We start from the raw sequence: 15198 nt of genomic DNA on the forward strand, positions 1-15198 counted from the left end.
TTTGTGCACATCAGGGGCTCTACAAATGCAACCTTGCTTCTGATCTCAATTCCAGCCAATTTTGCATTGAAAAAGTAAAACTGCGCTACTTCCCTTCCGAGATCTGCCATGTGCCCAAACAATGGTTTACCCCCATTTTTTTTTTTTTTAAACATTCCAAAAATTCCTGTGAAGCACTTGAAGGGTTAATAAACTTCTTGAATGTGGTTTTGATCACCTCGAGGGGTGCAGTTTTTAGAATGGTTTCACTTTTGGGTATCTTCTATCATATAGACCCCTCAAAGTGACTCAAATGTGATGTGATGTCCATAAAAAAATAAAAATAAAAAAAATAAAGTGTTGTAAAAATTAGAAATTGGTCAACTTTTAACCCTTATAATTCCCTAACAAAAATGATTTGTTTTCTAATATTGTGCTGATGTAAAGTAGACATGTGGGAAACTTTACTTATTAAGTATTTTGTGTGACATATATGTCTGTGTTTTAAGGGTATAAAAATTCAAAGTTGGAAAATTGCAAAATTTTTCAAAATTTTCGCCAAATTTCCATTTTTTTCATAAATAAACACAAGTCATATCAAATAAATGTTACCACTGTCATGAAGTACAATATGTCCTGAGAACGTTCTCTCAGAATCAGTGGGATCCATTGAAGCGTTCCAGAATTATTACCTCATGAAGGGACAGAATTGTAAAAATGGCTGTCATTAAGCTGCAAACTACCCTTGGGGATAAATGGGTTAATGCTCCAGCCAATCTGTCATAAAGCAGAAGATGAAATTGAGTCTTGGAACAATAATCCGAGTTCTGGGCTAAGCTGGAAAAGCACATTTTTAAAGGGGGTTTTGGCAAAATAATATTAATGGTTAAAATGGCAGTGTGCTTGTAAAAAGGAGCAGCTTTGCCATTTATTTGTTAAACATGATCTCCATTCTCAAGAATGTAAGGATTTTTAGTTTTATTGTTTACAGGTCAGTCTGTCTAGTGGTGGCCAGTCTACTTGGCGAAAACCACAATGTTTCCAAGCTCTTTTCTACAGAGCTTGTAAGTGCTCCTTTACAACTGTCTGGATCTGGCCAGCCTAAGTGTCCCTGATCTCCTACAGCAGCAGCAGCTTCTCAGTGCATGGTTTCGGCCTGAATCGCAACCAGAGCTATCAATAAGGCGTACATCACCCCTGGCATGCAAGAAGCCTGTTATAACACCACATTTTTGAAACCATTTGCTCAACTTGCAGTTAAAAAAAATTATTGAAAATGGCAAAATAAAACTATACCCCTCTCTCTTTTTGCATGGTGCTCCAGTGCAGAAACTCCATTGGCCTTTGTTTTACTTCATGCCTTCAGTATGTGACCACCGCAGTCAATTAACAGCGATCATTGGCCATGCTACCGGCATTGCGGCTTCCATCGCTGAGTGGAGATTCCAGAAGTGTGGCATATGGTAACTACAGCTACAACATCTACATGCTGACCACTTTATTCAAGTGTGGTAGGACCACTGGATTTTTACATTGGATCACTGGGGAAGGAAATAGTTTTATTTATCTATTTTACAATATTTACAGCTGGTTTTAAAATGTATTGGGCTATGCATTCCCCTTTAGGTGTTGTGTGAATTACTGATGTACTATTTTATTGCTTGAAGGCAAGTCCTTTAATAAATGCTATTATTTTTGGTTCCAGGACCTGAACAGTCACAAAAAGCAGGGTGTCACTTTGCTTTCCAAGGTGGGGGAGTCTGTGCGATATGTGACAAGTGGTTACAAACTAAGATATCGACCACTGGAATTTTCAACGATGACCGAGTACTTGGACACATTTGCACTGAAACTTGGAACCATTGACAGGATAGCACAACGCATTATCAAGGAGGAAGTAGGTATGTTTATTTCTCTGACATACTATCTCTCAGTAACCTAAATATATATATATATATACTATTGAACCCGTTGGTATATGGTCTCCATCCTGGTATGTGCTGCTCCCATCTTGCTCCCCCATCCTGTCATATGCTGCTCCATCCTGCGCCCCCATCCTGTCATGTGCTGCTCCATCATGCGTCCACATCCTGTCATGTGCTGCTCCATCCTGTGTCCCCATCCTGCGCCCCCATCCTGTCATGTGCTGCTCCATCCTGTGTCCCCATCCTGTAATGTGCTCCCATCCTGCTCCCCCATCCTGTCATGTCCTGCTCCCATCCTGCACCCCCATCCTGTCATGTGCTGCTCCATCCTGCACCCCCATCCTGTCATGTGCTGCTCCATCCTGCGTCCCCATCCTGTCATGTGCTGCTCCATCCTGCGTCCCCATCCTGTCATGTGCTGCTCCATCCTGCGTCCCCATCCTGTCATGTGCTGCTCCATCCTGCGTCCCCATCCTGTCATGTGCTGCTCCATCCTGCGCCCCCATCCTGTCATGTGCTGCTCCATCCTGCGCCCCCATCCTGTCATGTGCTGCTCCATCCTGTGTCCCCATCCTGTAATGTGCTCCCATCCTGCACATCCTGTGCTGAGTGCGGGCGGCTGTGCTGAGTGCGGGCGGCTGTGCTGAGTGCGGGCGGCTGTGCTGAGTGCGGGCGGCTGTGCTGAGTGCGGGCGGCTGTGCGCACTGCCTGCGGCTGTGCTGAGTGCGGGCGACTGTACTTACTGCCTGCGTGCGGCGCTGGCTATAATGGATACAGCAGCCCTGCAGCCAGCACAGCGAGGGCTGACTCCGCCCACCCGCGTCACTGGTCACATGCTGGTGGTGACATCATCGCAGGTCCTGGAGCTCCGCTGGGCTCTACAGCTACCCTGACTGGAGCTGCAGAGCACGGAGCCCCCATGGCCGGTATATTAGGTGGGATACAGGGGTGTGTGGAGCCCCCATGACCGCTATATTATGGGGGAGTAAGTTCAGCTGCGTCACTCTGGTCCAGACTGCGCAGGCGCGGTGCGTCGCGCTTGCGCAGTCTATAAAGGCTTCGGACAGAGTGACGCTCCCACCGTTATATTATAGAGATATATAATATTTATTTGTGGCCAAAAGTATTGAGACCCCTGCATTCTGACAATTCTGTCAGATAATACCAAAGAATTTGTGAAGAAACTGAGTATTACCGTATTTTTCGGACTACAAGACGCACTTTTTTCCCCAAAAATGTAAGGGGAAAATGGGGGTGCGTCTTGTAGTCGGAATATACTTACAAATTATGCGGCAGCAGCAGCGGCGGCGGTCCCGATGCAGCCATGCTGGTGCAGCTGTGGACGTGCTGCGGGCAGGGACTGTGCTGCAGGCAGGAGCTGTGCTGTGGGGCTGTGGCAGCGGCTCTCTAGGCTCAGTGGGGGCTCCGACGGCATTTCTTCAAAGCCCGGAGGCCCCCCGCTCATCCGACATGTTGCGGTGGCCTCCGAGAACATAGGCGCCAGGATAATGGCCGCCGGGCCGGCGCACGCTCAGATTCAAATCTCGTCAACGAGATCTGAATCTGAGCATGCGCCGGCCCGGCGGCCATTTTCCTGGCGCCTATGTTCTCGGAGGCCACCGCAACATGTCGGATGAGCGGGGGGCCTCCGGGCTTTGAAGAAATGCCGTCGGAGCCCCCACTGAGCCTAGAGAGCCGCTGCCACAGCCCCACAGCACAGCCCCTGCCTGCAGCACAGTCCCTGCCCGCAGCACGTCCACAGCTGCACCAGCATGGCTGCATCGGGACCGCCGCCGCTGCTGCTGCCGCATAATTTGTAAGTATATGCCGTCGGAGCCCCCACTGAGCCCAGAGAGCCGCTGCCACAGCCCCGCAGCACAGCATGTGCCCCAGAGCCCAGCCACTGCTGGCAGCACAGCCTGTGCCCCAGAGCCCAGCCTGTGCCCCCAGAGCCCAGCCTGTGCCCCCAGAGCCCAGCCTGTGCCCCCAGAGCCCAGCCTGTGCCCCCAGAGCCCAGCCTGTGCCCCCAGAGCCCAGCCTGTGCCCCCAGAGCCCAGCCTGTGCCCCCAGAGCCCAGCCTGTGCCCCCAGAGCCCAGCCTGTGCCCCCAGAGCCCAGCCTGTGCCCCCAGAGCCCAGCCTGTGCCCCCAGAGCCCAGCCTGTGCCCCCAGAGCCCAGCCTGTGCCCCCAGAGCCCAGCCTGTGCCCCCAGAGCCCAGCCTGTGCCCCCAGAGCCCAGCCTGTGCCCCCAGAGCCCAGCCTGTGCCCCCAGAGCCCAGCCTGTGCCCCCAGAGCCCAGCCTGTGCCCCCAGAGCCCAGCCTGTGCCCCCAGAGCCCAGCCTGTGCCCCCAGAGCCCAGCCTGTGCCCCCAGAGCCCAGCCTGTGCCCCCAGAGCCCAGCCTGTGCCCCCAGAGCCCAGCCTGTGCCCCCAGAGCCCAGCCTGTGCCCCCAGAGCCCAGCCTGTGCCCCCAGAGCCCAGCCACTGCCGTCAGAGCCCAGCCACTGCCGTCAGAGCCCAGCCTGTGCCCCAGAGCCCAGCCTGTGCCCCAGAGCCCAGCCTGTGCCCCAGAGCCCAGCCACTGCCCGCAGCACAGCTTGTGCCCCGGAGCCCAGCCTGTGCCCCGGAGCCCAGCCCCTGCCCCGGACACAGAGCCTCCACCCCTGCCCAAGCACAGAGCACCAGCCTGGGATGGGATTTCCTGGAGGCCAACGCACCAGCCTGGACCACCGAAAGGCCCCTGTGACCACTTCTCCACCTGTGGCGAGCCCTTCACTGGTAAGCTGAATTCGGACTGTAAGACGTACCCCCATTTGAAACATTTTTTTTTTCCTTATTTTTATTATGAAAATTTGGGGTGCGTCTTATCGTCCGGTGCGTCTTATAGTCCAAAAAATACGGTATTTTCATTTAATTTGTCTTAAATGAAAAAAACACAAAAGAGAATGAAGCAAAAAGCAAAACATTGATCATTTCACACAAAACTCCAAAAATGGGCCAGACAAAAACATTGGCACCCTCAGCCTAATACTTGGTTGCACAACCTTTAGCCAAAATAACTGCGACCAACTTCTTCCGCTAACCATCAATGAGTTTCTTACAATGCTCTGCTGGAATTTTAGACCATTCTTCGTTGGCAAACTGCTCCAGGTCCCTGATATTTGAAGGGTGCCTTCTCCAAACTGCCATTTTTAGATCTCTCCACAGGTGTTCTATGGGATTCAGGTCTGGACTCATTGCTGGCCACCTTAGAAGTCTCCAGTGCTTTCTCTCAAACCATTTTCTAGTGCTTTTTGAAGTGTGTTTTGGGTCATTGTCCTGCTGGCAGACCCCTGACCTCTGAGGGAGACCCAGCTTTCTCACACTGGGCCCTACATTATGCTGCAAAATTTGTTGGTAGTCTTCAGACTTCATAATGCCATGCACACGGTCAAGCAGTCCAGTGCCAGAGGCAGCAAAGCAACCCCAAAACATCAGGGAACCTCCGCCATGTTTGACTGTAGGGACCGTGTTCTTTTCTTTGAATGCCTCTTTTTTTTTTTTTTTTTTTTTTCTCCTGTGAACTCTATGTTGATGCCTTTGCCCAAAAGCTCTACTTTTGTCTCATCTGACCAGAGAACATTCTTCCAAAACGTTTTAGGCTTTTTCAGGTAAGTTTTGGCAAACTCCAGCCTGGCTTTTTTATGTCTCGGGGGAAGAAGTGGGGTCTTCCTGGGTCTCCTACCATACAGTCCCTTTTCATTCAGACGCCGACGGATAGTACGGGTTGACACTGTTGTACTCTCAGACTGCAGGGCTTGTTGAACTTGTTTGGATATTAGTCGAGGTTCTTTATCCAACATGCGCACAATCTTGCGTTGAAATCTCTTGTCAATTTTTCTTTTCCGTCCACATCTAGGGAGGTTAGCCACAGTGCCATGGGCTTTAAACTTCTTGATGACACTGCGCACGGTAGACACAGGAACATTCAGGTCTTTGGAGATGGACTTGTAGCCTTGAGATTGCTCATGCTTCCTCACAATTTGGTTTCTCAAGTCCTCAGACAGTTCTTTGGTCTTCTTTCTTTTCTCCATGCTCAATGTGGTACACACAAGGACACAGGACAGAGGTTGAGTCAACTTTAATCCATGTCAGCTGGCTGCAAGTGTGATTTAGTTGTTGCCAACACCTGTTAGGTGCCACAGGTAAGTTACAGGTGCTTTTAATTACACAAATTAGAGAAGCATCACATTATCTGACAGAATTGCAGGGGTGTCAATACTTTTGGCCACAACTGTATAAAATATATATATAATTTTTATTATGGCTAAAGCTTACAGTGTAGTGGAGCTTTTAATAATTTTCAGTTCTTCACCACTTAAGATCCTTGCTTGCAACCAAAGAATAGAAAGTTCGGTGACAGCAAGAAGATTGTAATCACATTATTTAGACATAACCAGCATTGGTGGGACCTACAGTGGCCCCTTTTAAATTTGTGATATTCTTGACTTGTATGACCAGAATTATATTTGCTGTAAAATGTAATCCTTTCTGTTCAGATTGACAGGGCTGGTTACTAATTAATGCTGTCTATTTAATGTCCAGTATAATATTTAGTATTGTTACTGTTCTAACACTAGCACTGCTTTGTCTTCTTTTACCTTAATATTTTATTCAAAACTCTTGGAGTAGAATATTGATCATAGTAGCCTCTGATTGACTTGCTGCTCTATATTAGAGTACCTGGTGGAGCTTCGGGAGTACGGCCCAGTCCATTCTACATGGAGTGCTCTAGAAAGAGAGCTGCAGGAGCCCCTGGAGGGAGTGTCTGCCTGCATTGGAAACTGCAGTACCGCCCTGGAGGAGCTAACAGAAGACATGACAGAGGATTTCCTGCCAGTACTACGAGAGTATATCCTCTACTCCGAGTCTATGAAGGTGAGACTCGCTTGCTGTAAACTGTGTGGTAATGTATGTATGTCTCAACTGAAGTCTGAACTGATCAATGCTTTAAGTGGCATGAACACTTGCTAATATATCTGTAAGCGTTTCACAAGATGAGACGATGCTGGAATCTGTATTAGGGACTAAATTTACAGCTTGTGTTAAAGGGTTCATACCAAGATGAGAAGTTATCCACTACCGCAGCTATCTCTAGGCTCCTATTGAGAATAAAAGTAGCAGTTATGCGCATGGTTGACTTCTGCTCCATTCAGACAGGACTTTTTCAGAGCCCCAGGTAATTGGGATCGGTGGGGATCCTAGCGGTCAGACTTCCAAAGACCAGGCAGTCATTGCCTACCCTATGAATGGGGAATAACGTCTCCTCTTGGTACAAACCTTTATGTATAGTTTACACATTTAACAACATTGTAAATTTTTCATTATTCAGTTATTATAGCCTATTTAATATAAAAAGAAATTGCTTTTTCCATCAATAAATGGGTAGAAATTAATGCATTTCACACAGACGTGTCTGATTTGCGACTAACTGATTAATGACTTGGTCTGTAAAGGCTTTATTAAAATGCTACTATCAGCAGGTGTTTGCTATGTTATTTGAGAACATCATGATGCAGGGGCTGAGACCCTGATTCAAGTGGTGTGCTGCTTAACCACTTGACCACTGAGCCTGTTTTCACTTTCATAACCAGGCCAAATTTTACCATTCTGACCAGTGTTACTTTGTGGTAATAACTGTGGAACGCTCAACGTATACCAGTGATTCTGAGATTTTATTTTTTTGTACTTTATTTAGTGGTAAATTTAGGTCGATCTTTTTTGCTTTTCTCTGTGAAAATATCAGAATTTTGGCAAAAACTTAGAAAATTTATAAACTTTCAAACTTTTTTTATGCCCTTACACCAGATGGTTATATCGCACAAAATAGTTAAAAAAAAAGATTCTCATGTAAAATAGACACGTGGGAAATGTTATTTATTAACATTAATTTTTTTGTTAGGAAGTTAGAAGGACTAAAAGTGGATCAGCAATTTCTCAATTTTTGAGCAAAAACAGACACCATTTTCAAAACTGCACCCCTCAAAGTGCTCAAAACCACATTCGAAAATTTTATGAACCCTTCAGATGCTTCTCAGGAATTAATACAAAGTGGAAGGAAAAAATGAAAATTTTACTTTTTCCCACAGAAATGTTTGATTTACTCCCAAATTTTTCATTTTCACAAGGGTCAGTGGAGAAAATGGACCATACAATTTGTTGTGCAGTTTCTCCTGAGTAAGCGGATACCCAATATTTGGTGGCAAACTACTGTTTGGATGCATGGCAAGACTCGAAAGGAAGGAGCGCCAACCATTTGACTTCTGGAACGAAAAATTGACTGGATTAAATAGCAGATGCCATGTTTCATTTACGGAGCCCCTGATGTACCTAAATACTGGAACCCCCACACAAGTGACTCCATTTTGGAAACTACACCTCTTGAGGAATTCACCTAGGGGTCTAGTGAGAGTTTTTAACCTTTAAAGGGAAGGAGCCACCAGTATAGTAAGACTTAACAGCTTTACTGTTAGCTGCAAAATTGGGGCAGTAACTGCTGACATCACCATTTCCCTACCCTTTTGGGTGGTCTAGTATCCCTGGGGCAGAACGAAGAGTAGCCTCACAGGGTAGTACCATTTTGTGGGTGACTGCCCTGTGATCTGCTATTACCAGCAGTTACTAGTTTTCTCTCTCCCATAAGTCTCTGTCACCCATATTACATGATTCTCTCACCTCCCTCCACAATGTCTGGCCATTCACTGCAGACCTGCAGCTCCTTATTTTACTGAGGGATGAATCACAACTCCTGCCGAGCTGTGAACTCGAAAATGGGAAAAAAAAATTCCAAGTTCGGTGAAATTGCAAAAAAAAGTGCAATCCAACACTTGCTTTTTGTTTGGCTTTTTTGCTAGGTTCACTAAATACTAACACTGACCTGCCATTATGATTGTCCATTTCGAGTACATAGATAAAAAAAAAACACCTAGACATGTTTAGTGTCTAAGTGGGGAAGAAAATTCCAAACTTTGCTGGAAAAAAAAAAAAAAAAAAAATTGCCCAATTTTCCAAAACCCGTAGCGTCTCCATTTTTCATTATCTCGGGTTTGGGGAGGGCTTATTGTTTGCGTGCCGAGCTGCCGTTTTTATCCCCTTTACCCCCAAGGGTGGTTTGCACGTTAATGACCAGGCCAATTTTCACAACTCTGATTCACAGATCCTGATGATTCTGACATTTTTTTCTCGTGACATATTGTACTTCATGATAGTGGTAAAATTTATTTGATATTACCTGCGTTTATTTGTGAAAAAAAACGGAAATTTGGCGAAAATTTTGAAAATTTCGCAATTTTCCAACTTTGAATTTTTATGCAATTAAATCACAGAGATATGTCACACAAAATACTTAATAAGTAACATTTCCCACATGTCTACTTTACATCAGCACAATTTTGGAACCAAAATTTTTTTTTTGTTAGGGGTTATAAGGGTTAAAAGTTGACCAGCAATTTCTCATTTTTGCAACATCATTTTTTTTTAAGGACCACATCTCATTTGAAGTCATTTTGAGGGGTCTATATGATAGAAAATAACCAAGTGTGACACCATTCTGAAAACTGCACCCCCTCAAGGTTCTCAAAACCACATTCAAGAAGTTTATTAACCCTTCAGGTGTTTCACAGGAATTTTTGGAATGTTTAAATAAAAATGAACATTTAACTTTTTTTCACAAAAAATTTACTTCAGCTCCAATTTGTTTTATTTTACCAAGGGTAACAGGAGAAAATGGACCCCAAAAGTTGTTGTACAATTTGTCCTGAGTACGCTGATACCCCATATGTGGGGGTAAACCACTGTTTGGGCGCATGGGAGAGCTCAGAAGAGAATGAGTGCCGTTTGACTTTTCAATGCAAAATTGACAGGAATTGAGATGGGACGCCATGTTGCGTTTGGAGAGCCACTGATGTGCCTAAACATTGAAACCCCCCACAAGTGACACCATTTTGGAAAGTAGACCCCCTAAGGAACTCATCTAGATGTGTTGTGAGCGCTTTGAACCCCCAAGTGTTTCACTACAGTTTATAACGCAGAGCCGTGAAAATAAAAAATCCTTTTTTTTCCACAAAAATTATTTTTTAGCCCCCAGTTTTGTATTTTCCCAAGGGTAACAGAAAAAATTGGACCCCAAAAATTGTTGTCCAATGTGTTCTGAGTATGCTGATACCCCATATGTGGGGGAGAACCACTGTTTGAGCGCATGGCAGAGCTCGGAAGGGAAGGAGCGTCATTTGGAATGCAGACTTAGATGGATTGGTCTGCAGGCGTCACATTGCGTTTGCAGAGCCACTAATGTACCTAAACAGTAGAAACCCCCCACAAGTGACCTCATATTGGAAACTAGACCCCCCAAGGAACTTTTCTAGATGTGTTGTGAGAACTTAGAACCCCCAAGTGTTTCACTACAGTTTATAACGCAGAGCCGTGAAAATAAAAAATCCTTTTTTTTTTCACAAAAATTATTTTTTAGCCCCCAGTTTTGTATTTTCCCAAGGGTAACAGAAGAAATTGGACCCAAAAAATTGTTGTCCAATGTGTCCTGAGTACGTTTATACCCCATATGTTGGGGTAAACCCCTGTTTGGGCGAACGGGAGAGCTCGGAATAGAAGGAACACTGTTTTACTTTTTCAACGCATAATTGGCTGGAATTGAGATCGGACGCCATGTCGCGTTTGGAGAGCCCCTGATGTGCCTAAACAGTGGAAACCCCCAATTATAACTGAAACCCTAATCCAAACACATCCCTAACCCCTAATCCCAACCCTATTCCCAACTGTAAATGTAATCCAAACCCTAACTTTAGCCCTAGCCCCAACCCTAGCCCCAACCCTAGCCCCAACCCTAGCCCCAACCCTAGCCCCAACCCTAGCCCCAACCCTAGCCCTAACCCTAGCCCTAACCCTAATGGGAAAATAGCAATAAATAAATTTTTTAAAATTTTTTAATTTTTTCGCTAACTAAGGAGGTGATGAAGGGGGGTTTGATTTACTTTTATAGCGGGTTTTTTAGCGGATTTTTATGATTGGCAGCCGTCACACACTGAAAGACGCTTTTTATTGCATAGAGCTATAATTTTTCCATATTTTGATCCAGAGTCATGTGAGGTCTTGTTTTTTGCGGGACGAGTTGACGTTTTTATTGGTAACATTTTCGGGCACCTGACATTTTTTGATCGCTTTTTATTCCGATTTTTGTGAGGCAGAATGACCAAAAACTAGCTATTCATGAAATTCTTTTGGGGGGAGGCGTTTATACCGTTCCGCGTTTGGTAAAATGGATAAAAAAGTTTTATTCTTCGGGTCAGTACGATTACAGTGATACCTCATTTATATCATTTTTTTATGTTTTGGCGCTTTTATACGATAAAAACTATTTTATAGAAAAAATAATTATTTTTGCATCGCTTTATTCTGAGGACTATAACTTTTTTTTATTTTTTCTTTGATGATGCTGTATGGCGGCTCGTTTTTTGCGGGACAATGGTTATTTATATCCGTCTTTTTGATCGCGTGTTATTCCACTTTTTGTTTGGCGGTATGATGATAATGCGTTTGTTTTTTGCCTCGTTTTTTTTTGTTTTTTTTTGCGGTGTTCACTGACGGGGTTAACTAATGGGACAGTTTTATAGGTCGGGTCGTTACGGACGCAGTGATACTAAATGTGTACTTTTATTGATTTTTTTTTTTTTAAATAGATAAAGAAATGTATTTATAGGAACAATATATTTTTTTTGGGGGGGGGGAATTTTTTTTAATTTTTTTTACACATGTGAATATATATATTTTTTTACACTATAACATTGCCCCAGGGGGGGCATCATGTTACAGTGTAAGATCGCCGATCTGACACTTTGCTGTGCACTGTCAGATCGGCGATCTGACATGCACATCTCCTGGAGGCTTCCCGGCGCCTGCTCTGAGCAGGCGCTGTGAAGCCACCTCCCTGCAGGACCCGGATGCCGCGGCCATCTTGGATCCGGGCCTGCTGCAGGGAGGAGGAGGTAAGAGACCCTCGGAGCAACGCGATCACATCGCGTTGCTCCGGGGGTCTCAGGGAAGCACGCAGGGAGCCCCCTCCCTGCGCGATGCTTCCCTGTACCGCCGGTACACTGCGATCATGTTTGATCGCAGTGTGCCGGGGGTTAATGTGCCGGGGGCGGTCCGTGACCGCTCCTGGCACATAGTGCCGGATGTCAGCTGCGATCGCGCTGGACATACTATCCCGTCGATGGTCATACGGGCCCACCTCGACGGGATAGTACGTCCGATGTCAGAAAGGGGTTAATGATACCATTTTAGTGCACATACAATCTTTTGATCGCCTGTTATTGCATTTTAATGCAATGTCACGGCGACCAAAAAAAGTAATTCTGGTGTTTTTAATTGTTTTTCTCGCTACACCATTTAGCGATCAGGTTAATCTATATCTATATCTATCTATCTATCTATCTATCTATCTATCTATCTATATATATACACACACACACACACACACACACACACACACACACACACACACACACACACACACACATATATATATATGTAGTGTTACGAGTTAAGGAACCCCTCAGCACCCAGAATATGTTGTGCAGTTTTATGTATGTATAATAGGCTCCATGTCAGATGAATGTCCCTAATGCATCAGCCCACAGGCTGCGTCCCTGGGCAGAGGGGACAAGATAGCCCCCTTCTGACCTCCCCCACCTTTGTAATTCTCACAGTAAATATCGGCAGGCTCCGGCCACCTGCGGCTATTGTAATGTATGTCTGGCCTGCCGCTTTTCAATAGGCCCGCCCTCTGTATCTGTGTGATATATTCTCTGTCCTGTGAGCAAAGTGTTGTCAGACTGGAAATACGTGGAGAAGCCGTGATCTTTTATATGCACCCATGTACCAAGGAATTCCAGCCAGCGTCCTTCATTCAGACTCCAGCAAAGCAGAGTGGACCTCCTGAAACACGGGGTAGTACTGAAAGAGGTTCTTCAGCACGGTAGACCCCGTTACATATAGATCGGGCGATTCTGAACGTGGCGATACCAAATATATATTTGGTATTGATTTTTTTTTTAATGGGGCGAAAGGGGGGTGATTTGAACTTTTATATATATTTTTATTCTTCATATTTTTAATAAACTTTTTTTTTTTTTTTTTTTTTACTTTTGCCATGCTTCAATAGTCTCCATGGGAAGCTAGAAGCTGGCATAGCCTGATCGGCTCAGCTACAGCTACTCTGGTTGTCATGCTGACGCACCGCTGACCCCCGATCACGTGACGGATCAGCGGTGCGCGTGTTTCCGGCTCGATTGTCGGAAGCGCTTGTTAAATGCCGCTGTCAGAGTTTGACAGCGGCATTTAACTTCTGTAATTAATAAGCGTGGGTGGATCGCGATCCCGCCCGCTCTATTGCGGGCACATGTCAGCTATTGAAAACAGCTGACATGTCGCAGCTTTGAGGTGGTACCCTGAGGAGGTCATGTGGTGATCCCAGGGTACTGCTGGACCTCACAGGCGCACTCAGTGAGTAACTGACAGTCTCATGGACTGTTGTACACAAGTACAGCAGTGTATGAGACCAGTGATGAAAATAAAATAAAACATGTAAAAAAAAAAAAACATAGTGCACACACATCACTAAAATCTGTTTTGCCAATCAAAGCGCAGCGTTTGTGATAAAACAGAAATAAACAAAAAAAAGGTTCACCTAATTTGTATCACCGCATCCGTAACGACCCGCTCTTTGTTCCTAAAGCAAAATAGCGCTCCTTCTTTCTCAGGGGCCTAACAGTAATTTTTGACAACATATGGGGCAGAACTGCATTTGGGAGAACTTGCGTAAAATGTAAGTCTGCAAGGACAGGGTCCTCTCCCCTCTGTACCAGTCTGTCATTGTAAATTTGTTTACTGTTAATGGTATCTATAACCCTGTATGTAACCCCTTTTCTCATGTCCAGCACCATGGAATTAATGGTGCTATATAAATAAATAATAATAATTTGTGAGGGTCTGGTTTCACCTATGAACTCTTATGTACCTGACAAATTTGCAGCAAATGTAAAAATTACATTTTTATCACTAAAATGTCATATTTCCACTTCTCAGTTTCATAAAATTTTGTGAGGCACCTATGGATTCTAATGGCTCACTACACCCCTAGATGAATTCCTTGAGTGGTCTAGTTTTCAAAATGGGGTCACTTATTGAGAGTTTCTCTCAGGGGCTCTTCAAAAGCAACATGGCATTCATAATCTATCCCAGGCAAATAGTCCTTTTTATTTTCCCAGCACTGCCATGTGCACAAGCAGAATTTTTGACCACATATAAATGAAAATTGTCAATATGACGTCCTACTGTTATCAAATTCTGTGTAGCACCTGTGGGTTCAAAATGGTCACTATACCATGAATAAAATCCTTGAAAGGTGTAGTCTCTAAACGCAGCATGGCGTCCGCGCTCGATTGCGTTGAAAAAGTCAAATGGCGCTCCTTTTCTTCCGAGCCTTGCTGTTCACCCAAATATAGGTATTCCCCCACATGTACATTTTCTTCTGAGAATGCAGATACTCCACAACACATTTTAGGACCCATTTATCCTGTTACTCTTGTGAATTTAACAAATTTGAAGCTAAAGTAACATTTTTTGGGGGAAAAAAGTTAAATGTTCATTTTTTTCCTTCAAAATTTCTTTACTTCCTGTGAAGCACCTGAAGAGTTAATTAACTTCTTGAATGTGGTTTTGAGCACCTTGAGGGGTGCAGTTTTTAGAATGCTGTCACTTTTGGGTATTTTCTGTCATATAGGCCCCTCAGTCACTTCAAATGTGATGCGATTCCTAAAAAAATTGTTTTGTAAATGTTGTTAGAAAAATGAGAAATCACTGGTCAGCTTTTAACCCTTGTAACGTTTTAATAAAAAAGATGTTTTAAAATTGATACAGTTGTAAAGTAGACAGGTGGGAAATGTTAACTATTTTGTGTGATATAACTCTGATTTAAAGGGCATAAAAATTAAAAGTTTGAAAAGTGCAAAATAACTCAAAATTTTCGCCATATTTCCGATATTTTCACATATAAACGCAAGTCATATCGAAGACATTTTACCACTATCATGAAGCTCAATATGTCACGAAAAAAGTCTCAGAATCCGTGGGATCCGTTGAAACGTTCCAGAGTTTTTACCACATGAAGTGACAGTGGTCAGATTTCAAAAATTTGGCCTGGTCATTAAGGTCAAAATTGGTTCGATGGCTAAGGCTGGTTTCAC

At 44.5% G+C, this 15198-nt stretch overlaps 1 protein-coding gene across 2 annotated transcripts in view; it reads left to right on the forward strand.

Moving 5' to 3' along the window:
• Positions 1-15198, forward strand: part of SNX30 (sorting nexin family member 30) — a 117251-nt gene that overhangs the window by 62006 nt on the left and 40047 nt on the right. For both annotated transcript variants that reach the window (XM_077251173.1, XM_077251165.1), the window contains exons 6-7: positions 1685-1880; positions 6618-6817. In XM_077251173.1, coding sequence (XP_077107288.1) covers positions 1685-1880; positions 6618-6817 — 396 coding nt within the window. The remainder of the gene's footprint in view (positions 1-1684; positions 1881-6617; positions 6818-15198) is intronic.

The sequence above is a fragment of the Ranitomeya variabilis genome, chromosome 1 (assembly GCF_051348905.1).
Source record: "Ranitomeya variabilis isolate aRanVar5 chromosome 1, aRanVar5.hap1, whole genome shotgun sequence".
Taxonomy (NCBI): Eukaryota; Metazoa; Chordata; class Amphibia; order Anura; family Dendrobatidae; genus Ranitomeya; species Ranitomeya variabilis.